This window comes from Archocentrus centrarchus, unplaced genomic scaffold (genome assembly GCF_007364275.1).
Source record: "Archocentrus centrarchus isolate MPI-CPG fArcCen1 unplaced genomic scaffold, fArcCen1 scaffold_26_ctg1, whole genome shotgun sequence".
In the NCBI taxonomy this organism is placed as follows: domain Eukaryota; kingdom Metazoa; phylum Chordata; class Actinopteri; order Cichliformes; family Cichlidae; genus Archocentrus; species Archocentrus centrarchus.
In genome coordinates, this window is record NW_022060256.1 from 1288540 (window position 1) to 1314220 (window position 25681).

Here is a 25681-nt window from a genome sequence, read left to right on the forward strand (position 1 = left end):
CTCCAAAGCAGCCCACTTCATTCCTTTACCTAAGATACCCTCTGCTAACAAAACTGCAAAAATCCTAGTTGATAATGTGTTCCATCTTCACGGTATCCCAGTGTATATAGCATCCAACCAGGGTCTGCAGTTTACTTCTCTGTCACGGTTCGGGGTGCAGGCCACGTGGTGTGGAAAGGTGGTGAGGACCCAAAAGCAGATTGCAGGAGATGGTGTTCAAAAATGAACCAAAACGAGCCTTTATTACGGCAACAGAACAAAGGGAATGGCAAAATAAACTAAAGCAGCGAAACAAACATAGGAAACCTATACTGGAAAATAACTAAGGAGGCCTGAAGATCTGGAGAGCACAAGGAACCAGCCACAAGACAACAAGACTCTGACATCTGACCAGGGCAAAACTCAGACAATAAATACACAGAGGAAATGAGGGGTGAGTGGAAACAGCTGGGGTAACAGGTGAACAGAATAACACTAACGAGACTCAGGGAGGTAAAGCAAAACACAAGCACACAGGACAAGGAACTGTCAAAATAAAACAGGAAGTAACCCAACATGGTACACACAGACTTGACACATAAGGAGACTGGCACACAGAGGGAATCTAAACATGACTAAACAGAATCCAACAACACCTAAGCTGACACCAGACAGGGAACAACTGAACAGGGAAGACACAGACACCTGAGACACAAACAATGAAGACAAACACCAGCACACAAGAACAATGGGAGACAGATACACAGAGGAGCACAGACACAGGAAGATGGGAACCCAGGAAAATCAGAATAACCTATAATTAACAAAAGAACAAAACAATACAAAACTACAACAACTGAAAAAATAGACTGTAAGAAAAATTAAAAACACCACCAGAAGCTACAACACAACAGAACATTACTAAAAGAACTCAAAACGCAGGGCCACTGGCCCAGGATCATGACATTCTCAAGTGTAGAAATCATTTTGTGAAGCCTTGGTCACCACAGCTAACTTAACTTCCAGCACATCATTGTAATAATGGCAAACTCGACCTTCTTCAGTTTGCTTAACAGCCTCGTGGGGGTAGATGATGCAGTTACTTACCTGTTGCAGCATGCTCACTCTCACATAACATACGAATTCTCCCTTAGCTATCTATCTAATATCAACTTCTTATATACGTAACAGAAGGGAAAAACAACTCTTAAGATGAAAGAAACACAAACTTAAATGTACAAGTTTTAGTGTGACTAGATGTGTTGTATCAGTGTCACTGTTTCTGGATCTTTAAAATAATTTGAGTACTTTTAGAGATCTATGTTAGTATTAGGATGGAAAAAGAAAATTATACTGGGTGAATGGGTGACTGAGACATGTTGTATACAGCACTTTGAGTGCTCGTGTGAAGTAGAAAAACAATATATAAGAACCACAAATTTTATCACGATCGTATTGATTGAATAAAAGGTGAACAACTGAAAAGCTATATCTAAACAAAGGCTTTCCCGCTGGATTGTTGACACCATTCAAAGGGTATGTGTTGAAAGCAATGAAGGGTGCACCGTTAGGTACCATCTGTGCTGTGAAACCTTGCACAATGAAATTTGCAAGGTTCCTCCACAAAGATTGAGGAGCTCCGGACAACATGGTGGCCATTATGCTGTCAACCTCCTTCACCTAAATATTCAGACAATGGCGCCACAAAAAGAGTGACCCTGATTAACCTCTGGTTTGTTTGTTTGTTTCTTTAACAAGATAAACAAACACGTAGCTGGTTTTCTTCACGTTTTATACAGCATTCCAACTTTCTGGAAACAGAAGCATAGATGAATGTAACAAGTAAAATATGGGACTTAAAGATAATTGAGGCATTAGTTATTGGTGATTGGGCTCGCTGAAAGTGGCTGAAAGCAGATTTTCAAACAACAACAAAAGAAAAACACCAGAATGTTTCCCATCATTTATTACCTCAAGTTGGATTTGCAAGCTGTTCAGTTCTGATCTTTGATTTCAAGTATAGGAATGCATAAAACAGTTTCAAGAGAAACTGAAAATATAAACTTTCAAATACCCAGACAACAGCAATAAATACAAGTAAAACTCAAAAACTAACGATCCATTTAGAAACACACATCCAGACCTGAGATCATTAAAAAAATATTCCTGCTCCAGTTAGGTAAGTAGAAACCAGGGGCCTGGAGGCCTGAGACAGACATACAGATTTCACCCCTCACCAAATGTTTCTAGAACTGAAAACTACCTGACTCCATATTCCTTATACGACACAATATAAAAATTATGAAGGTCTGAGCAGTTTTTAGTAATCATTTTAGCAAAATTATTTATTAGTTAGCATTCCAAAATAGTGTGGCAGTGTACACTCTATATCTTTATTATATTTAATTCTACAAAGTATAGAATGCGCTACTGTTACAGCCAGAGAGACAACACTACTCTCAGAGCCCCCATTATGGAAAATTAAATGTTGGTAAAAACTAACTCTTTCAAGTCTCCTTACAGATGGAACAACCCACATCACGCTGTACGGCAGCATAAAGTTATCTACAAATATCAGTGATTACTGAATAGTGATATTTTGGTCACAACTACAGAATGGATAATTATCCATTATTCAAACTGTGCTTCTCATTTGTGATTTTGAGTTGGCGGCTGTCATAGGTCTCTGAAGGCACAGAGCTGCACTCTCTCCTGGCAATAGAGAGCCAGCAAGGATGGATCTTTGAGCACATTCAGCTCATGCTGTCTGTCAGCTGACTGAGAGAAATCATCGGGGCCCTCTCCACAGCCTCCTTCCTTGGGGTGACTGGAATAACCCGGGTGGACCATAAGCTCAGCTGTGACCACAGGCTGATTAGAACCCCGTACACTGCTGGAGGTAGTGGTTGAAGGACCTGCAGCCAAAGCATGGCTGAGGGCCCTGTGCAGGCTTGGGATGGACATGTTTTGCCCCATAGTTGTCAGCCCCAGGTACACTTGTGGCCACCTGTAGACAATGAAAAATGTTTAAGATTCAGGTTTGTCATCTGTACAAGATTTAAAAAAAAATGCAGAGAATCACTGCATCCATTCATTACAGATGATGGACAAGCACCATCATGTGAACATTCAAACATATAACAGGGATACTACACAAACTGTTTTTGACAAGTTAAAGAACAGCATTAGCAGCTGTCATCATCTCAAGGTTAAACATCTGAAAGAAATCTGCACATTCATACTAACACAGTCAAAAATGTTAAAGGAGTTCAGGTGTGTATATATATATATATATATTGATTGGCCAGACCACAGTTAAATGTATACAGAGAAGGTTGGATCTGTAAGTGGTTCAATTCCAAATTCTCCTGGAAAAACAATACTTTGCAGCAACATTTATGATAGAGTAACAAAGATGCAAATAAAAATGGTTTGACTTTACTTTGCTAAACTTTGCTGTTCTTATTCTGTTGTGAACAATTATTTGGAAGAGAGGCAGGACACTTGAGGATCTCTTTGCAATATAGTTCTATGATAAACTGAACTGAGAAGGCAAACTGGTGCAGAGAAATTCAATAGAATAATAGAACACTTGAAAGTGAAGAAATAGACTGCGAGATCTCAGTACAAAGTCAAAGGCTTGAAAAAAAATGCATTAAAAAAAAAAAAAGTTTAAATCTGGCTGATCTCCACTTCAAGGTTGAGCACTTATGTACTGCATTTAGCAGTTCAGTTATTTTTAGTTTGCTATGCAGAAGCACTGCTCTGACCACCTGCACTTGCATTCTGGATCTCCTCCACTCTGCACATCCTCTAAGCAAGTTTGAGGTCAACAATAAAAATCACAGTCACTGGTCAGAACCTAAGAGCTACAAATGTGCACAAGAAAACAACCTTTAATTGGGCCTTTTGGGTGGCTGAAACTCAAGAGGTAGAGTAGGTCATACTAATCAGAAGGTACTAATCTGAATGCTGGTGACAGCTGTGGTTGCAAAAAGACTTCCAGTCCTGTAGAAGTTCACAGGAAAACAGCTTTCTGGTTTGACCTCAATAAACACGTTCCTGATGAGTTTATGAGCTCAGACAATCATTTTGGGCCCTATAGAATAAAAAGGTCTGTTTTGCAAGTCTTGGACATACTATGTTTAAAAAAGGAGGATTATCCATCATCTGCTCATTGACACTTTAATGGTCTTGTGATTGACAACTCATTAGCGAATGAATAATTAATCTTATCATCTTTTCTTCTTCAAACCACGATGATGATGGTGAAAATGCTAAAGTTAAGGCTTCAAAACCAGACTTCAGAAACCAAAGTATGATGCCAAAGTAACTACAGCCATCTTTATGTTGTCTTTGCCTTTACAACACAAATAATTTGTTCCATCTAGGTGATGGTTAATGCACACAATAAGTTGATGTCTTTCCGTAAGACAGTAAAAACAAGGGTTTTAAAACAAGAAAAGAAAGAAAGAAGAGCGAGAGAAGGCAAACTGATTAATACTATCTTAAAATACCACAATGACGCTGCTTCGTAATTAAAAAAAAAAAAAAGTATAGGTAAGTAGCTTTTTGTATGGCAATGTGTTTGTTTATTTAGCTTTTGCTAGTTCTAATGAAACACCATCGGGCAGCACACCAATCTGTGAACACTCAAAAGCATTTTCATTTTCATTACTAAATCATCCAGCAAAACCATTAGACTGCCATACAACATATGTGTTTCATAACATCAAAGGAACACTAAGAAAATGACTATTACGTGTCATATCATTGCAAATGCTCTCTGTGACTTTACCACAGTGGAGGGGCTTATGTGTCCCAGGGAACTCAGGGGACATGTTGTCAGGGGAGCTTTAGCTCTCAGGTAAGGTCTCCCAAGGCCAAATAGTCCTGGGTGAGGGGCCTGAGAGTGATACAGACAAACAAACAACTATGGGGGAAATCACACTAATCAGCCACCCTGGGAAGGTCTATGTCAAGGTGCTGGGAAGGAGAGTTTGGATCCTGTGGAGGGTGCTGCAGGAGTCTGGGGCATCTAGTCAAGGGGCCGGAGGATTCTGCCTCGGTGGCCTCAGAATCTCTTCTCTGCTATTTTGTGGATTATATGGTCCTGTTGGCTTCATCAGGCGGTGACCTAGACCCAGGACACACTGGGGGTATTATATCTCTCAGCTGGCCTGGGAATGCCTGGGTCTTCTCCTGGATAATCTGGATCAGGTGGCTGAGGAGAGGGAGGTCTGGGCTTCCCTGCTTAGGCTGCTGCCCCTGCAACCCTTCCCTGGATAAGCGGTAGGTAGGTAGATAGGAAGGTAGATAGGGAGGGAGGGATGGCTGGACAATTAATAAGGTGTGCCTTGATGACCTAGTTTTACCTCTGATGTGCCTTTGCACCTACAAGGTGATTCCCAATGAGCTATTAGCCAAAGACTCAGCATATCTCAGCATAAAGTGCAGTATGAAAAATTCAGAGAAACTGGACACATGGAAGGCAAAAGAAAAAATAATAGACCAAAAAAAAAAAAAAAGGGACAAGTAGAGGACAGAAAAGAAGAAGTGGCAGGCCTAAAAAAACATCTACAGCAGATGATCAGTATCTGAAAATCATGTCCTTAATTAGGGGAAAAATCCCCCAGGACCCGAGAGACACATCTAGCCCTTCAGCTGATCCATCTACTGTTTGCTGACACTTCATCATAAGTGGTCTCAGTGTAATGGTGGCTGCCAAGAAACAGGGAGAAAAGAATGAGGTATGTCAAATTCCACAAGAGCTGCACTTAAAATCAGTGGTAGGAGGTTTCACTGAGTGATTACTCCAGATTTGAAATGTTTGGTTCAAATTGTTCAGTGTGTATAGAGGAGGTCAGGTGAGAGGTACAAATATGTATACAGCTGTCTGCAAAACAAGGAGGAGGCTCTGTCCTGGTTTGGGGCTGCATTTCAGCCAGTGGTGTGGGGGATCTTGTCAAAATTTATTAAATTATAAAACAGAAAAGTACAGTACAGTCTGATTTTGATCCACCATGAAGCGCCATCTGGAAATGATCTCATTAGCAACAGATTCATTTTTCAGCATGACAATGATTCCAAACACTCTGCCAATGCAGTAAAAAGGTATTTGGATAGAAAAACACACAATGGAACACTATCAGTCATGGACTGGCCTCCTCAGAGCCCAGACCTCAACATTACTGAAGCAGTCTGGGATGTTTCATGTTGACAGAGAAAGGAATAAAAGGCAGCCAACATCCAAAGATGAGCTTTGAAACATCCTTCAAGAAACATGGAGAATAATTTATGAAGACTAGTTAAAGAAATGACAAGAAAGCTTACCTGTGTGTAAGTACACCCTTACTGCTTCCATAGAAATTAATCTAGTAATCACATACATTTGATTAACTGATCATCAGCAAATACAACCACCTCTATAAAAGTACATGTTTTGGCACTTTGCAGGTCTGCTTTCAGGTGTGTGTTAACACAGTGTCAAGGAGGAAGGACATCAGAATTGACATTAAAGAAGGAACTATTGCCTATCAATGTGGGAAAGGTTATAAGGTAATGTTCAAACAATTTCAATTCAATTCAATTCAATTCAATTCAATTTATTTATATAGCACCAAATCACAGCAAACTGTCGCCTCAAGGCACTTTGTATTGTGGGTAACGACCCTACAATAATACAGAGAAAACCCAACAGTCAAAACGACCCCCTATGAGCAAGCACTTGGCGACAGTGGAAAGGAAAAACTCCCTTTTAACAGGAAGAAACCTCCAGCAGAACCAGGCTCAGGGAGGGGCAGTCATCTACCGCGACCGGTTGGGCTGAGGGGAGAGAGACAGAGATTAATAATAACAAATGATTAAATGCAGAGTGGAGTATAAACAAAGTAAATAAGGTGAATGAGAAACAGTGCATTATGTGAACCCCCCGCAGCCTAGGCCTATAGCAGCATAACTAAGGGATGGTTCAGGGTCACCTGATCCAGCCCTAACTATAAGCTTTATCAGAAAGGAAAGTTTTAAGCCTAATCTTAAAAATAGAGAGGGTGTCTGTCTCCCGAATCCAAGCTGGAAGCTGGTTCCACAGAAGAGGGGCCTGAAAGCTGAAGGCTCTGCCTCCCATTCTACTCTTAAGTATCCGAGGAACCACAAGTAAGCCAGCAGTCTGAGAGCCAAGTGCTCTATTGGGGTGATATGGTACTATGAGGTCTTTGAGATAAGATGGTGCCTGATTATTCAAGACCTTGTAGGTGAGGAGAAGAATTTTAAATTCTATTCTAGATTTAACAGGGAGCCAATGAAGAGAAGCCATAATGGGAGAAATCTGCTCTCTCTTTCTAGTCCCTGTCAGTACTCTAGCTGCAGCATTTTGGATCAGCTGAAGGCTTTTCAGGGAGCTTTTAGGACAGCCTGATAATAATGAATTACAATAGTCCACCCTAGAAGTAATAAATGCATGAATGAGCTTTTCAGCATCACTCTGAGAAAGGATGTTTCTGATTTTAGAAATATTGCACAAATGCAAAAAAGCGGTCCTACATATTTGTTTAATATGTGCATTGAAGGACATATCCTGGTCAAAAATGACTCCAAGATTTCTCACAGTGTTACTGGAGGCCAAAGTAATGCCATCCAGAGTAAGTATCTGGTTAGACACCATGTTTCTAAGATTTGTGGGGCCGAGAACAAGAATTTCAGTTTTATCTGAATTTAGAAGCAGGAAATTAGAGGTCATCCAGGCCTTAATATCTTTAAGACATTCCTGCAGTTTAATTAATTGTTGTGTGTCATCTGGCTTCATTGATAGGTAAAGCTGAGTATCATCTGCATAACAATGAAAATTGATGCAGTGCTTTCTAATAATACTGCCTAAGGGAAGCACGTATAATGTAAATAAAATTGGCCCTAGCACAGAACCCTGTGGAACTCCATAATTAACCTTAGTGTGTGAAGAAGACTCCCCATTTACATGAACAAATTGGAGTCTATTAGATAAATATGATTTAAACCACTGCAGTGCAGTACCTTTAATACCTATAGCAAGCTCTAATCTCTGTAATAAAATGTTATGGTCAACAGTATCAAAAGCTGCACTGAGGTCCAACAGGACAAGAACAGAGATGAGTCCACTGTCAGAGGCTGTAAGAAGATCATTTGTAACCTTCACTAATGCTGTTTCTGTACTGTGATGAATTCTGAAACCTGACTGAAACTCTTCAAATAAACCGTTCCTCTGCAGATGATCAGTTAGCTGTTTTAATGAATGAAGTTTTTTATTGCCATGTGGGTGAACAAGTTCACACATTGGAAATTGCAGTTACAGAACACCATCCAAATACACAAACACAACACACATAGGGGGATATGTGTCCTTGGGTCATGCAGCCGTTTGCGGCGCTACCTTTGGCAGGAGGAGAAAACAACACATCATGGGGAAGTTAGGTTAAGAAAAAGTCATCTGGTACAGTGCTCAAAAGAGCACTGCACCAGGGTCCAAAAAAACCACCTTAGCAAAGCATTTGCACATGTAAAGCAAGGACAGCGGCGGTAGGTGAGGTCAGGTCAGGAGGGGATGCAGACGGAGACGAGAGGTGGGGGCATTTACAACTACTGTTTCAAGAATCTTTGAGGGAAAAGGAAGGTTGGAGATTGGCCTATAATTATCTAAGACAGCTGGGTCAAGTGATGGCTTTTTAAGTAGAGGTTTAATTACAGCCACCTTGAAGGTCTGTGGTATATAGCCAACTAATAAAGACTGATTGATCATTTTTAAGATTGAAGCATCAATAATTGGAAAGACTTCTTTGAACAGTCTAGTAGGAATGGGATCTAACAAACATGTTGCTGGTTTGGAGGAAGTAACTATTGAAGTTAACTCAGAAAGATCAACTGGAGCAAAAGAGTCTAAACAAATACCAGCAGTGCTGAAAGCAGCCGAACATGAAGAATAATCTTTGAGATGGTTATGAATAATTTTTTCTCTAATGTCTAAAATTTTATTTGTAAAGAAATCCATGAAGTCACTACTAGTTAAAGTGAAAGGAATACTCGGCTCTACAGAGCTCTGACTCTTTGTCAGCCTGGCTACAGTGCTGAAAACAAACCTGGGGTTGTTCTTATTTTCTTCAATTAATGATGAATAGTAAGATGTCCTAGCTTTACGGAGGGCTTTTTTTATAGAGCAACAAACTCTTTTTCCAGGCTAAATGAGCATCTTCTAATTTAGTGAGACGCCATTCCCTCTCCAGCTTTCGGGTTATCTGCTTTAAGCTGTGCGTTTGTGAATTATACCACGGAGTCAGGCACTTCTGATTTGAAGCTTTCCTTTTCAGGGGAGCCACAGTATCCAAAGTTATACGCAGTGAGGATGTAAAACTATTGACGAGATAATCGACCTCACTGGGAGCAGAGTTTAGGTAGCTGCTCTGCACTGTGTTGGCACTGAAGAGCATAATAATGAAGGAATTAGATCCTTAAACTTAGTTACAGCACTTTCAGAAAGACTTCTACTGTAATAAAACTTATTCCCCACTGCTGTGTAATCCATTAAAGTAAATGTTACTAAGAAATGATCAGACAGGAGGGGGCTTTCAGGGAATACTGTTAAGTCTTCAGTTTCTATGCCATATGTTAGGACAAGATCCAGAGTATGGTTAAAGTGGTGGGTGGGCTCCTTAACATTTTGAGAGAAGCCAATTGAATCTAACAATAGATTAAATGCAGTGTTGAGGCTGTCATTCTCAGCATCTACATGGATGTTAAAATCACCCACTATAATTATTTTATCTGAACTGAGCACCAAATCAGATAAAAAGTCTGAGAAATCAGACAGAAACTCTGAGTAGGGACCAGGTGGACGATAGATAATAACAAATAAAACAGGTTTTTGATTTTCCCAATTAGGATGGACAAGACTAAGAGTCAGGCTTTCAAAAGAATGAAAACTTTGTCTGGGTCTTTGATTAATTAATAAGCTGGAATTGAAGATTGCAGCTAATCCTCCTCCTCGACCTGTGCTTCGAGCATTCTGACAGTTACTGTGACTCGGGGGTGTTGATTCATTTAAACTAACATATTCATCCTGCTGTAACCAGGTTTCTGTAAGGCACAATAAATCAATACGTTGATCAATTATTAAATCATTTACTAATAGGGACTTGGAAGAGAGAGACTTAATGTTAAACAATTTAAAGTTCATCATTCTTCAATGAGAGAGATTATACAGATGGAAAAGATTCAAGATAGTTTCCTATGGATTCCACTATAAAGTCTCCAAGGCTTCTGGAGCAATGTCTGTTGGAGAGACATAACCAAAGTGGAGATGTCTGGCCATAATACATAAACACTTCATACAGTGGGTACTCCCAACAGTGGGAGTACCAACAGTACCCACTGTACCTACCATCAAACATGGTGGTGGAGGGGTGATGATGCTGCCAAAGGTGGTTCTACAAGCTACTGAATCAGGTTTTCACATACTGCTTCTGCAATATGTCATGTGGTGTTGTTCATTTCAGGTTGTATTTACCTAATTTTGAGACCTGGTAAGGACTGGATCATTTTTAGTATGTCCCGATATGTAAAATCTTAGAATTGACAGAGGGTGTAGTTTCTTTTAACTATGAGTGCGTTTGTGGGGTCTCTAATTCATGTGGTGAAAATGGTTTTACTAAATAGCAAACATTTAAACATCTGAAGCAGGACTAGTCTCACACAGAAAGCCCCATCTAAAGTTTTTTTCCATAACAGTTTTATACATCCAAACAGACCTGATTCCATGGCGTTTGAAAATTGGGATGGCGTCCAAAGCGTCCTTCTCCACCTGCGTGTAGAATTTTTGGAGGTGTGCTGGCAGCCATGGGCAGCTGTGTAAACCTGGCTCCACAGGTACACGGGTGTATGGAATCCGGAGATCTGACAGGACCTGTGCAAACACCTCGCGCACTTCTGTATAGTATACACATAATACGATACGTCACCACTCTCAACTCTCACATCCTCTAAGTGCAAGTCAACAGTTAGTGAAAAAGTACTTATCAATCTAAATCCTAAATATGGAAGTAAAATATTTAGTCAATAAGTGGAAACTGCAGGCAACCTTTTTGATAACCAAATAATAATAATACATATTCCAGTTTGTGTTGCACATCTTTGAAAAATGAAGAACACATGCCAAATTTCATGGCTAACCTCCTTGTGGTTTTGGAGTCTATAGATCAGAAAGGTTAAGCCTCACGGACAGACGAGTAAAGAAGAGTAAAGAACACATATGCCAAATTTAATTGCATGACTTACTACACTAGGATGAATCTATACCATAACTGCATGGGGGAGAGTGTTGGGAAGGCTCAAAGTGGATAATAATCTAAAGTATACAATATCACCATCATCAGTAAGAAATGCGCAGAAGCTTTTTGAGTGAAGTGCCATGGTCCAGTGAACTACAGCAGTTACAGTTTTTCCCTTCGTGGTCCGAGTTGCATTACCTGGGAGTACATGAACATGCTGGTGTCCATCCATGTGGTGGGGCAGGTGACCGTTCAGTTCCATGAAAAGCCTGACCTGGGCCCTCAACTCCAGCTCCACCTTGGAAAGAACAAAAACCATACATACATGACTTCCTCTTCTTCTCTTTAAAGGCAACTGCTTTACTAACTGAGGCTACTGTTTTTTGGCTGGCAGCAAAATATGTGACTCAGTAATAATAATGTGACAATTGTCCTCTCATGTTAAAATGCCACAATATAAACATGACCTTATGCAAGACATTTCTCTGGAAGTAAGTCCATTCTTCTTAATGGATTTCACTGAACAAACCCAAGTTTAACTGAAATTTCAGGAAGATTGTGTTAACCCAAAAAAGTCTCTGTCAAAGAGGCAGCACTGTCAGAAGAGTTGGTGATAGACTGGTTAGGCAGATGGATGCTCTGCTGTGATTGGTTGTTGCATTTGTTACCTGTATCTGAAGAACAAATGAATGACATACAGTACAAGTCAGGTATCAGACTGGGGACTCAGTTCTTCAAGGTATTTATTCTCATGTGGTTTGTGCGCTAACTAATCAGCTCAGCTTTTGAATAAACACACTGAAAGCTGTGAGTGTAAATCAGAGAACTTACATTTTAAATTTCCATTTCCATTTAAAATGATCCCAACATGAGTAAGAGGGATGTAGTTGAGGCAAATATTTTACTTTAAACTCAATTTAATGCTTTAATCTTACTTAGCAGAATTAGATTAATATAAAATATAAGTCAACTAATAAATTATAGTCTGATTTAGCTCCAGCTGTGGTGTACTCTTTAATGACTCAACAATTATATAGAGTTTGAAGTGTGTATATATATATATATATATATATATATATATATATATATATATATATATATATATATTGCACCCAGGTGCAATAAGACAGACAGACCAATAAGGAAATGTAATATAGTTATAATATTCTTTAGATTTATACAAAATGACAGCAACAACCTTCAGAGTTTTCTCAGACATTAGTTCAGTTGTCACGTTGTGCTGTACAAAAACAGCCTGTCACACCCTCGCCTCCTCCACAGACTGCCTATTCACAGAACCTGTAATATTATCTGGATGAACTGTTATAGTGGAGCCTGAACCCACAGTGAGTGGTGCTCTGCATAAACACGTCTTATATTTGTTCAGATTTTGGAAAATTCAGTTTGCTGAACTGATTATGAAAACTACTTTTCCTTTTTCCCAGGGATGATTTTTTTAAAACATCAAAGGTTTGTGATCCCGTACAACAGATTAATGGGACAGAAGTGCAGCGACTTCAGACGCTGTCTTTGAATCCTCCAGTTTCACAGATTTGATCAACATTAAAGTAATCCAGTGATGAGTTGTCAGTATTTCCACTGCAAACAATAACTGCTGATGGTTAATTCAGCAAACTTTATTTTCCAAATTGTAAACAAATACAGTTTAAAACAGCTTCTTGTTGCTGCCACGGTGTAACTCGGTTTAACACAGTAAGCTGAACTGTCCATCAAAGTGACAAATCATCTTAGGCTCCACCCCCAACAGTCAAGAGTCAGTTGCATCTAGCCTGTTTGTGCGATTGATTCTTTGTGTGTGTGGCTGCTGAGTTCTACACACATGAGTGGTTGAATTTACATGCAAAGACTCAACAGAGAACGTTCATTCAGCACTTTTAAATTGTAGCAAATAAGAAACAACCAATATGACATAAAACTGTTTTGTTGTTTAATAGCTGAACATTCTTCATGAGCTTCATGAAACATAACTCAAACAAATATTTTCATTATTGCCATATTTTTTTTCCAGATCAATTACAGGAAAAAAGTGAATCCCTTGGTATATTGCATTTCTAAGAAAAACACCTGCATAAATCTAAATATTCAAAAAATAGTCTGCATGTTAAGGACTGTTTGCAGTCCTTAACATGCTGTTGTACCTTGCTGATTGAAAGGAAGCATGACCCCAACAAGAGCACTGTCAGCTGCAACAGTGGAAAGGATTACTTTGCTCCTGCAAGAAGGAAATCTAACACGGAACGTGGCAAAAGGGTGCTGATTGTTAACAGTTAGCTGAGCGTAAACCTAGTGAAACATGTACAAACAAAATGGTAACATCATAAAAGAAAAACATATGAAACATCAAAGCATTTGGACAGAAAAGTCAAAACAAAAAAAAGCATAACAAAACAAACAGTGGGCAAAAATGATAATCAAAATACAAGAAATCAGCTGAATGAAATGGAGTTACATACAGGAAAGCTAAAGGAAAAGCAGCACTAACACCTAAACAGAAGAAAACGGCTACAGTGATGAAACTGATGTTTAGTAATGAATCATAAATCTGCACTGACACTGAAACTTTTGTCTGGTGTTGTTATAACAAAACATAAAAATGACAGCCTGGAAAAAAAGAAGCAAATTTCCCAATTCATCGTGGTTGCATGTTAGGTAAAGAAACAGGGGGCAATCATGACCTCAACAGTAAATGCACAGAACAAAGATATATATCTAGAGTTCTTGAAGCTACAGCTTCAGGTCCTGCACAATCATTTTCCTGATACTGAGAGAAGAAGCTTTGGATACCAAGATTGAAAGTGATAATCTTTAGAACCATCCAGGCTCCTGGAATATCAAACCAGGTGCTTGGTCCTGTCGGTTTACCATCTTCGACTCCCCAGCTGAATGCAAAACCAACCTTAGAACTACCTGTATTGTGGGTTCATTAATCTGGAAGTTCAAGTCACTACTTTGCTCAGCGGGATGAACCTGACCCCAGCGGTGGCCCTCCTGACTGTCTCTTTGTCCTCTCCTCTGTCAGGTCTCAGGTAATCAATCCACTGGGCACACAAAGCTAAGTTCACATAGAGCTACTGTATAACATTCCTTTAGAGACTCTTTTGGTAGCCATCCATGATTAAAGATGTGTGGGATTATGTGGCAGCATTGTGCTTCTCAAGTTCTGTAAATAAGCCCGTTAAACGTTATTCCATGTCCAGCAAATGACTCCTTGTCCTACCTGGTTTTGTGACAGAATGATCCATTACCATTTATCTCACCATGTATCTATATAAGAGCCTCAACTGCTGCTTCAGAAAACCTCCCAGAAACCATGATGTTTCTCCCACTTTGGATGCCAATTTAAAGAAATTATCACCAGCAACTGGTTTGTGTTCCAGAGTGCTCATCTCTTTGGCTCTGTCTACCTTTATAACCATGGATTCAAACAACTGAATGCTCTAAATAACTTCCTTGTTAAAAGTTAATCCATCCCCAGCAATCTGCATGCTAAAACTTCAGTTTCTCCATCTTTGATGTCATTACTTATTTAAATCTTTAAAATTAATATCTTGCATTGACTACTTAGTATTCACTCCTGATTATTCCTGGACTCATATATACAACAAGAGCCGGTGCTCTTGCTCTTTAACCATTTATAAGTGTGCTTGATTTTTCAAGCACACTTCTTATAGTCTGACAGCATAGCATATTACCCAAACTTTTTATTTTTTAAAACTTTTTTCCTTTTCTAAAGATGACTGGAAATATCAGCTACTTAAATTTGGGTTTACATGAGTATAAACAATACGTTATGTGTTGCATTTTAACAATAGAGACATATTTTTATAAATTAAAAGGAAAAGAACAGTACAAACTGTCATAGGATAAAGGCAATCACTCAGAACAACTTTGCACTGGACAAGTTTAATTTAGATGTACTTGTACCCTCCAAGGGAATTACACATTCAGGTCTATAGCATTCTTCTAGTGTACGCCATACACGTACTTGCCTACTTTCATGAAAATATAGTGCATGACTATAACAGTTTTATCTTTGTAGACCAATGGCTGTTTTTTGGCCTACATTAAACTGGTTAATTGTACTACAAAGCGCACCTGAGCGGACCCAATTCCATTTGGCTCGAGGAGACGTTTAGACTGCTTAACTGCACAGCAACACTGAGGAAATAGTGTGTCATGACTGTGATGTCGGGGAAAATCCCAGCTGGATAATGTTTATTATGGGAAACTGTGAAAAGGCCAGTTAGTGTTTGGATCAGGAAATCCTTTACATTTCTCTCACAGCATTTGGCTTAAGTGTCTTTGTCACAAAGCCTGAAACAAGTGAGCAAAATGTTAATGGAATAACAACACTGGGACTGAACAGGTCACCTATCAGTCTGACAGTTAATTACTCAGCTCTACAGTCATCATGTGGCATTCATCTATGGTGACCTCCACCAGTACTTAACTGCAATAGGTAGGTAGTAGTAATTTTGCTTTTAATTTCTAGCTAGACAGCTAACGTAACTTGCATCCATTCCTGCTTTGTTTTTTCATCCACCAACTCCCTTTAGTAAACTATAAATTAAGATACTTTTAAGTAATATAAATCCACATAAAATGTGTAATAATCTTTATAAAACTTTAAATGTCTATTCATATTTATTTTTTCACCAATTTGTTCAAACTGGCCTTTGACATGTACCTGTTTCATGCTGAGCTCTCCTCTCGCCAATGCCTGACGAAAGCCCATTTTCCCACGGAAGAAGCCATGCTGGTTTATGAGCGTGGACGACTGCTGTAGGCTCTGACAAACAGGAGTGCCCTCGGACAGGTTGGCATGCAAGCCAATGGGAATGTTGTGTCTGACACAAAAACGAAAGAACTTCTGTTAAATCATGTGATGCTGCTAAAACAGGAAAAGATTTATCTCGATGTTGAAGGCGATAGCTACTTAGTTTTTGATCATAAACACATGCAAAATCGTTAGCACAAATACAGTCATGTAAAAAAAGGAAATACACCCTCTTGAAAGTCTAAGGTTTTACATATCAGAACACAAAAATATACAACAATTTCATATCCTGCTTCTTAGCAGGATATTAACTTATTTAAATACAACCTGAACAACACATGGCCTATTACATAATTATTTATTTCATAAAAACTAAGTCAAATGCAGAAACAGTGCGTGGAAAAACTAAATACACCCCATGACTCAACAGCTTGTAGAACTACCTTTGGCAGCACTAACTTGAAGTAACTGTTTTATGTATGACATCATCAGTCTCGCATCATCTGAGGAACTTTGGCCCACCCTTCTTCACAAAGTTGTTTCAGTTCACTGAGGTTTGCAGGCATTTGTTTATGCACAGCTCTCTTAACATCCCATCATGATTGAGTGTCAAGTGGACGCAAGATGCTGACTCGCAGAGTGAAGTTTTGGTGCATTTATTTACAGTGAAAAAAAGAAAAATAGTTCAAGTGTTCTCAGAGGGATTATGCAGTGCAGTTAGGGAGGGCTCCAATGCTGACTGGTCCACAATTCCCAAACAAATGGTCCATTACTGTTCCAATAAGGGTGATCATCCACCAGATCCCTGATCTGGGTGTCACTCTCTCTGGTCATTCAAAGGACACAGGCTCCAGGACTCTATGGTCCAAGCAACAATCAGGTATCGAGCAATTTGCTGGTGTGTTTGGGATCATTATCATTGGATAGGATCACGATCCAGTTTCACCCACGTTTTTGCTGACGACCTCACAGTTGACTCTATAATCCTTTGGTATACAGAGGAGTTCATGGTCGACTCAGTGACTGTACCCAGAATAAGCCCACATCATCTCCCCTCCAATAGTGCGCCTGACAGCTGGTGTGAGTCATTCGTGCTGATATGCTTTGTTTGGTTTTCACTGAACTCAGTTTATAATCCTTCTCTGATTGAGGGGCAGCAACAATTGCTTCTTTAAGATCATTGCTGATGCCTTTTCTCAAAATGCCTGAATGCTCCAGACCAGCAAACTGTCAAAACTTCTTCTTTGAGGAGAGGTTTAGCTTGGAGGTGGTCACACAAGCAAGTAAGAAATATTTAATTAGATTTTATTTATATTTATATAGAGCTTTTCATAGACAGGACTCAGAAAAGTGCTTTTCAGAGAATTATAATGCAAATAATACAAAATTTAAAAAGCAGGTATAGAACACAATATAGTTTGAAAATAATTTAAAGTACACTAAAAATGGATATATTACAAAACTGTGCAACTATTAAAACATGGTTAAGAGTATTATAAAAATCAAAGACAAAATGTGCACAAAATCAGAACTGGCACAAAAACATGTCACTGCAATGCCAGAATTAAAAAAAAAGTGTGTTTCAATGACTTTTAAATATTTCACAGAATCAGCACTTCCTGTTAATCAATTAATGGATTGTATTTCATTAGCAGCACCTGGCTGCTACTTCGTGTGCCAGGGTGGATGGCAGCCTGCCTTATGTGCTCTCTGCATGACTGAAAAAAGGTTTTGGCCACCTCTCCCTTTGATACATCCCTTTAAATATAAGGTCTCTAAGATGAGCAGGTCATCTACTAATCAGAAGGTTGGGAGGTCAATCCAATGGTAAAACATTCTTGGGCAAGACACTGAACCCCAAGTTGCTCACTGGAGTGTGAATGTTAGATAGAAAGCACTTAGATGCAAAAAAGCACTTGCATGAAGGTGTATGTGTGAATGAGTGAATGAGACAATTTGTATATAGGGCTTTGAGTGCCCAAGTAGAATAGAAAGGCGTTATATATGAATCGGTCCATTTACCATTAATAAGGAGGGAAAAGTGATCACAAGAGCAGCGTCATGCATTTCACAGTTATGGTTGTCCAACATACCAGACTTTGTTGTTCTTGTGTATACCTTGTCCACAACTTGTGGACTTGGCCGGCTTCCAAGGTGTAAGAGCAGACAGAGATCCCAGCAAGAAGAAAAGGGGAGGATGACTCATTTTTATGTCAACAACTGCTGGAGCAGCCCCAGTATCAAGGTGTGAAAGCAAGTGTTTACTCCACACACTGAACTGTTGGCTGTTTGACTTCAGCCATAGTATTTGCCAAGAGAGTTCTCCATAACCATTAGACCGAGATTACACTTTATACTGCAAGCATGCTAGTGTATGAGTGAGGTAAATTTTGTCATCAGATGGTGAAGGTGAGAGTCCGTGTGCTTGCCTCTTTTTTCTGACCATGCAGACTCATCCAAGGAGAATTTACTTTACAATGCACCAACTACTGTTTCGGTCCTGGACCCAGCATTTTGTGTTTTTGGAAGTTCTATTCATCATTAATTATGTTCAGTTTGAGTCTTAGTTTGTTTACCATTTAGTTTCTCTCCTTCATGTTTTGCTTTATAGCTGCTTGCAGTTATTACTTTACTTTTTATCTTACATCCAGAGTATTTTGAGTCCTTGGTTCTTGGTTTTGCCTTATCCTCAGATGAGTTTGTATTTCCTTCATATGGTGGTTTGAGTTTTGCATTATTTTTGTAATTGATGCCCTTGGTTATACACTTCCCTCCTTTTTTTTTTGTATCTTCTCAAGCCTTTGTCTTGTCATGGTCCTGGGCCTTTTGCCCAGAGTTTTGTCGCCAGCACTCATTTCACACAAAGTCAGTGGACGTCATTGACATTCCATTTTTATGCTGCATTTCCTCCCTTGAGAAGCTCTGCAAAACCTTCTGTAGCTGAAGTTGAAGAATATCCAGTTTCTTTGCCTTGAAAGATTCTTGCATTGCTTTTGTATTTTTTATCACTGTCATTGTGTCCAATCAGTTTTGCTCATTTGGCTCAATCTGAACAGAAAATATAACTCTGTCCACTTCAGAATTCATTCTACCACTTCTATCACAAATCAACATCAACAATCATCAACAAAAACCTCTCCACAGGCAGCCATACATGTCCTTGTCAAAAACAATGTCCAATATGTCTCAGATGACGTGGCATCCTTCTCATCATGAGCAGTTCCATACTTTTTTGCTCCCATCATTTTAGGACAAGTTAATCTGGGTTTCATCTATTCAGATATTTTAAATAATGAATGAATGAATGAATAAAAATGGCTGCAATTCTAAGAAATTTAATGCAATACTTTTGTTAAACCTGAATTCAAACGTGCTGTATAAGTGATTTGAATGCCCGAGTAGAAAAGTGCTATATAAGAACTAGCTATTTAACAAATAACTGTTCAAAAAAGTATCTGTCCTTTATTTATCCCTGAAGTTTCCAAATTATTGCGCCACAGAAGCCAAAACATTATACACAATCAATATCAAAATAGCTGAAATGAAGTAGAATAGCTCAATAAAACGAATACAGTGTGACAAGACAAAATAGCAAAATAAAGTGATTAAACATACAAAAATTAAATCAGGAGAATAGTTAAACAGAAAAAAAGTAATAAGTGGAAAGAGGTGATAAAGAATTTCTGCATTCTGCTGTCCGGATGGCAGCGGATGTTAGGGAAGGTGTTCTAATGCCCGTGCAGTATGTAGTGCAAAAGAAAAAGTAAAAATAAAATGAAATAAAAAAAAAAAAAGACCAGACTTTCAAAACATCTTTTGAAAAGACATGTAAAACATAAAATAACGATTTAAATACAGAAAAAAACTAAAATGCAAAGAAAATCAACTTTATCAGCTGTTAAAGTAATTAAAATAAAAAAGAAAGAAAGAAACATCAATGGAAGCCAGTAAGCAGTGCCGTGAAGAACAGAAAATTAATCTTTACAAAATTCAAACTTCAGCTACAAATGGCATCTGACCACATATTGAGCTTATCAACCAGAAACATTTTCTTTTAAGGAACTTCATTTGCTACAACAATAATAAGCTTAGAGGAAGAAAAACATTCACTGTGAGCTCTTATATAGACAGGTGTGTGCCTTTCCTAATCAAGTCCAATCAGTTTAATTAAACACAGCTGGACTCCAATGAAGGAGTAGAACCATCTCAAGGAGGATCAGAAGAAATGGACAGCATGTGAGTTAAATATGAGTGTCATAGCAAAGGGTCTGATACTTATGACCATGTGATATTTCAGTTTCTCTTTTTGAATAAATTTGCAAAATTTTCTACATTTCTGTATTTTTCTGTCAAGATGGGGTGCTGAGTGTACATTAATGAGAAATAAAATGAACTTTTTTGATTTTAGCAAATGGCTGCAATGAAACAGAGTGAAAAATTTGAAGGGGTCTGAATACTTTCTGTACCCACTGTAGGGAGACAAAAAAAGAAATAACAGTCAAAATACCTGTATCTTAATACCATATGTGTCCTTTTTTATGCAGAAAAGAAATATAATTTTAAAATCTGTCTTTAATAAAACACTGCACCCAACTGATAGTTCTATTACTGAGAAACACTGTCATGGTCCTGGATTTAAGACCCATGATTTTGAATTTGGAGTTATTATATTTTCTATTCAGTCATTGGGGGCTTGTTGTTTTCTTTGGGCTTATGAGTTGTCTTCCAATGCTTTGTACTGGCTTCTTATTGTTTTTGTTATCCGTGCCCTCAGTTCTTAGTTTTAATTACAGTTAGCTCCCCGTACCCGTTAAGTCCCCGTCTGTTAGATGTTCTATGTTACATTACTTCCTGTATTCTTTTGGGGTTTTTTTGCCTTTGACACTTGTGCTTTGCTGCACTCAGCTGCCCCCTTTGTCGTGTTGTACTGTTTATATTGTTTGTCTGCCTGTGAGTTTCCCTTGTTTATGATCCATTTGGATTTATGGATTTTGCTGTAACAGCCTGCTGGACTTCTGCTTTGTCATAATAAAGATTAGGTTTTGTTTATTTACTCTGTTATTCGAGTCTGTACTTTCCACTACATATGACAAACACACCTTGAGCTGCAGCTTCACTGAGCTAACATAGACGGCTAATTTCAATTCTGTCTCCCTTCAGTTATATTGCACTTCAATGCATTGTATTCACTGCATTCAATGAAAGAGGAAAAAATAAAGACCTACAGGAAAACACTTATTGTTCTGTGTTTGTGGAGTCAAACTGCAGTGGAACTGTTATTTCATATTAGAATTTATAAACTTGTGTGGCTGGCATGGCCAAAATATAAACTACTGTCAACTCTAATTGGACCTGAGCTTAAAACAGATACAAGATTAAGAAAGATATACACAGATTTATCACTACTAGATATTCTCAGCAGATCTGCAATGTTTTAGATTTTACACATACAGTATAACACTGTGCTACCTTTTAGCCAGATCTGCTGCCTCTTTAGCTGCTGAGGCATTAACCAGCAATGAGACATTGGAAATGCCTCCAGCCAGGAAGCAATCCACAATCCCCCGGTTCCTCCTGGGACAGTAGCCGAAATCATCTCCCGTCACCACCAGCATCATTCTTGGCTGTGGCATTATTACTGGTCTCCGCTGTTGACACACAGGGGATAGATTAACACTCATCATTAGGGTGTCTAAGACCAACAACAGTGATCAGGTTGTCCATTATCAGTGGTCTGAATCCTGGATCCTCCTATCACGTTACATTGGCATTAAGCCCCAAACTGCTCCAGTTTTGACCATTGACTTGTGTTGCTGATATAAAATATAACAATGCAGTTCTGCAGAATATGACACATTTATTATGTAATTTTTTGCCATAACAAAACCATCTGCTTTTTGCGCCAGCCACATTTCTAAATTGTGTAGTGGCTGTGGCTCAGGAGGTAGATCAGATCACCTACTAATCAGAAAGTTATCCTTGGCCAAGTTACTGAATCCTGAGTTGCTCCAGATGTGTTCATCGGTGTGAATGTGTGTGAATGTTAGATAGAAAGCACTTAGAAAAAAGTGCTTGTATGAATGTGTGTGTTAATGGGTGTTGTATAAAGCGCTTTGAGTGCTCCAGTAGAATAGAAAAGGGCTACACAAGAACCAGTCTATTTACCACTAAATTGGATGATTAACATATGGCACTTTTCTACTCTGATTACTCAAAGCCTCATCACACATTCACATAAGTGCTTTTTTTTTTTCTCCTCTCACACTCTCGGAAGGCAACTCAAGGTTCAAAATCTTGCCCAAGGATACTTCAACATGCACGGATGGTCTATATTAGCATTTTTGTGGTGATATACTCAACTGATGCAGCTGCCAGCTCATAAACAATGAACTGCTGGAAAGTTTTTCCATGACTACTGAGTTGAATAAAGATTCCCTGGGTCTCAGTTTCTCTGGATCTCCAGTTTTGGGCTGGATTCTAATATGAGCCACTTCAGTCTGTGCAGACAAGTCTTTTACAGAGTATGACAGCCAGACTGAGAATGTAGGTTTTTAGCTCTTAAAGTTATCAGACCTTACCTTGCCAAACAATGGAACCACCTAGAAACCAAACAGTAACACCTTAATAAATACCTGTGTTGCCTAGGCTAAGTTTGTAAAAGACATTTCTTCTTGTCCTGTCTATATTAAACCAAAACTATTATATTTTGCAAGTTCACATTTACCATCATTCATACATTACAACTAGTGCATTCCTGTACAAAAGAAACAAACAAAAAAACAGAACATGGTGTGTCTCCTTGGCAAACTCCTTTCCCTATCTTGCCATTTTCGCTTATTTGTGCAGCACCTTCCCTGTACGTTTGAGACACTGATGTACTTGATGTACTTATCATTGACATTAAAATATTTTTAATGTCAATGATAGTTTTTACCCTCATTAATAAAGGACATATGAAAGTCACTTCTTGTACATGCATACTTTATGCATGTGGTAGAAGTGTAGCAAAAGTCACACGTGTAAGGAGAGCTAGTTGAAAAGCTGGGTAACTTGTAACTGACGACTTGTGTGTGTTTTCAGTGACTTGAGCAAAACATTAAGGCTCTTCGACCATAATATCTGCACTGCAAATTTGTTTGCATTACAAATCTGATTAGAGACAGGGATCGTAATACAGACACGTGAATTCAGTTACGGACACACAAATGTTTTGCTACAATAATAGCGCCGTAAACAGCAGGTAAGCCGACATTCACGGCAGCATAGACGAAGACGTGACAAAGACAAAAGCAGACAATAAATACACAAGGACTAATGAGGGAAGTGACAACAGGTGGGATCACACCTGAGTATAATTTCAGCAATCTCCACCCAGGAATTTACTATGAGTCCTTATATTGATGCTATAATTATTATTCGTTATAGTGAGACGATGATTGTTATTCTCCCGCTGATAAATTCAAAAATTGTTGTGAAAAAGTAGCCGGAAATGCATCGGCGGAACCGACAGTGCTGAGCAGGCCAATCAGAATCGCTGCTGTAATTAGGGTTCAGAGGGGTTTCCAATCACGGCGTTCAGTTTTCATTGAATCATAAATCTCCAGTAATCCCGGTTTAAGAGAGAAACATCAGAATCCAGAATTTAAATTAAGTGATGGGCATGACTGGGACAAGATCTACTGCACACGCAGGGACACAACAGTAATGAGCACTGTAACACAACTATTAACAAGATAACCTTCCTGATCCCCTGGGGGAAATCCAGCCAAGTGGCTGCTCAGCTGGTATGATCTGTATTAGTATCTATTGTAAACAAAGTATTTTAAAACACAATCAAATACTAAGACGGAGGACAAAACACTGCAAACATCAACAGCTCTTGCCAAACCAGTCTCAGACCAGCACAGACGTACAGGTCTCTGAGACTTTGCACTTAACCAAACATGCCAACAACAGCAACGCAAACACTCCAAGACGTCATCGGAATTTGCCGGCTGAGTGTCCGCTCTGGTGACACACACACAGCCGGCTCGCTCTGTGGCGCCAATGACAACAACACTATTTTATTTTATCACTGCAACAAAGCTGAATCTTACCCATTGTATTTCATACGGCTGCCCATGTACGTCCGAAGCCCCAGAGGCACGGCGAAAATGAACTGTACTTCCGTCTAGCAAGACACAGCATTGCCGTATCCTCAGTAAGAAAAGTCGCCATTGGCTGCCCTAAAACGTCACTCGATGACGCAATCATATAATTTACATAATTGTCACTGGTATGTGGTTGTAATAGAGGCTGTAGGACAGGAATAACATCGTTGAAGACAAAAAAAAAAAAAAATAAACTAAAAATGTTTGGAAATACAAATGAACTTTATGAAAAAATGCAGTTTATCGGCTTTTTTTAAAAATAATTTTATTTTAGTGCGACTGCCACAGTGAAGAAACATTTAAATTCACATCCCACTGTAAGGTTTGGGGCGGGGGAGGCGCCCACGACAGCTACCGACAAATGTCAAACATATCTCTCATGAATGATATCAACTCATTTTGAGCAGGAAACAACATTTCTGTCACAAGGAAGACGCTGCAATCAGTTTTTGGCAGTGACTTTTTATTTTATAAAGGTAAAATTTATCATTGACATTAAAAATGACTTTTTTAACAGAAATCTGTCTAAGAAGGCTGCAGAAATCACAACAAATGTAACATCCCAGTTCTATAAAGATATTTTAAGTGTCCAAAAAGCTCTGGATTGATTATAATATAGGTATGATAACACAGACTCCTGAAGATTCTTGCAAAACAGGTTATTTCTTCATTTTATATATAAGCCCTTCATAAATCATGTTGACTGCACTCTATTTACCAATATAAGCAAAGATATTACACATAAAAGCACACAGAAACATCTGAATCAATTTATGGCAGATGATCACTTTTTGGCACAACACTGGAAAACGTTGCTAGATTTGTCGATAGTCAATTTTTTGGAGAAAAAAAGTTGCTTAAGGGTTCTGAAAATTCACCAAATAAAGCAACAAAGTTGCTACTTTGGCAACACTGGCAAGACATAAATGTGGGTTGGAGTTACGTCTGGGAATGTAACACAAGCATTTTTTTGATGATACTTTATTGATCCCACAATGGGGAAATTCAAAAATCAAAAGAAAACAATGCATTAATTCATGTGTCAAAATATCTTTCCATTAAAACATCATATAAAAAAGTATATATTTCATTAAAAAACACAATTTGCCCTTTAAACCTGTGCGCACATTGTTACATTTACTATACAGCTTTAAATAGGCCTCCATTAATGGTGTAAAAACTCCAGAAATAAGAAAACAAAACCACAGCACAGATTGTAATACCAGTCTTTGAGACATTCAAACTACTGTGAAATATGAATTTTAAAAAGATAATATTAATAGATAAAATTTAGATGGGTGTAAAAAATGAAATCAGTAAATGCCATTATTTAAATATGATGCAGAAGTTTTTTGTTTTTTTTAATCATATCAAACATTTTTGGGATATCCCTCATCTGTTGAGCCATGTGCTCCAGAACAACCCTGAAGGACTCCTGTGGGACCAGGAACCAAGATGCTAGC

The 25681-nt window shown here is 38.6% G+C and overlaps 1 protein-coding gene across 2 annotated transcripts; it reads right to left on the reverse strand.

Moving 5' to 3' along the window:
* Nucleotides 1-1930: 1930 nt before the first annotated feature.
* ydjc (YdjC chitooligosaccharide deacetylase homolog) lies at nt 1931-24254 on the reverse strand. 2 transcript variants are annotated; one of them, XM_030723721.1, is made up of 6 exons: nt 24165-24254; nt 21538-21716; nt 15979-16138; nt 11469-11568; nt 10752-10929; nt 1931-2986 (listed from the first exon to the last, which is right to left on the reverse strand). In XM_030723721.1, exons 2-6 carry the CDS (start codon nt 21699-21701, stop codon nt 2656-2658), a joined length of 933 nt encoding a protein of 310 aa, XP_030579581.1. In that variant the 5' UTR covers nt 21702-21716; nt 24165-24254; the 3' UTR covers nt 1931-2655. The 2 variants fall into 2 exon arrangements, with proteins under 2 accessions (XP_030579581.1, XP_030579582.1); XM_030723722.1 differs by lacking the exon at nt 21538-21716 and having other exon boundaries at nt 24165-24204.
* Nucleotides 24255-25681: the final 1427 nt, after the last annotated feature.

What these genes read in the sequence shown, in the direction of transcription:
- ydjc (XM_030723721.1), bottom strand. Translation starts at nt 21,701, where the DNA reads ATGCCACAGCCAAGAATGATGCTGGTGGTGACGGGAGATGATTTCGGC. An exon ending in GCAGCAGATCTGGCTAAAAG is followed by an intron (nt 16,139 to 21,537) that starts GTAGCACAGTGT and finishes TTTTTGTGTCAG; the next exon opens with ACACAACATTCCCATTGGCT. An exon ending in TTCAAACGCCATGGAATCAG is followed by an intron (nt 2,987 to 10,751) that starts GTCTGTTTGGAT and finishes CATTGTCTACAG; the next exon opens with GTGGCCACAAGTGTACCTGG.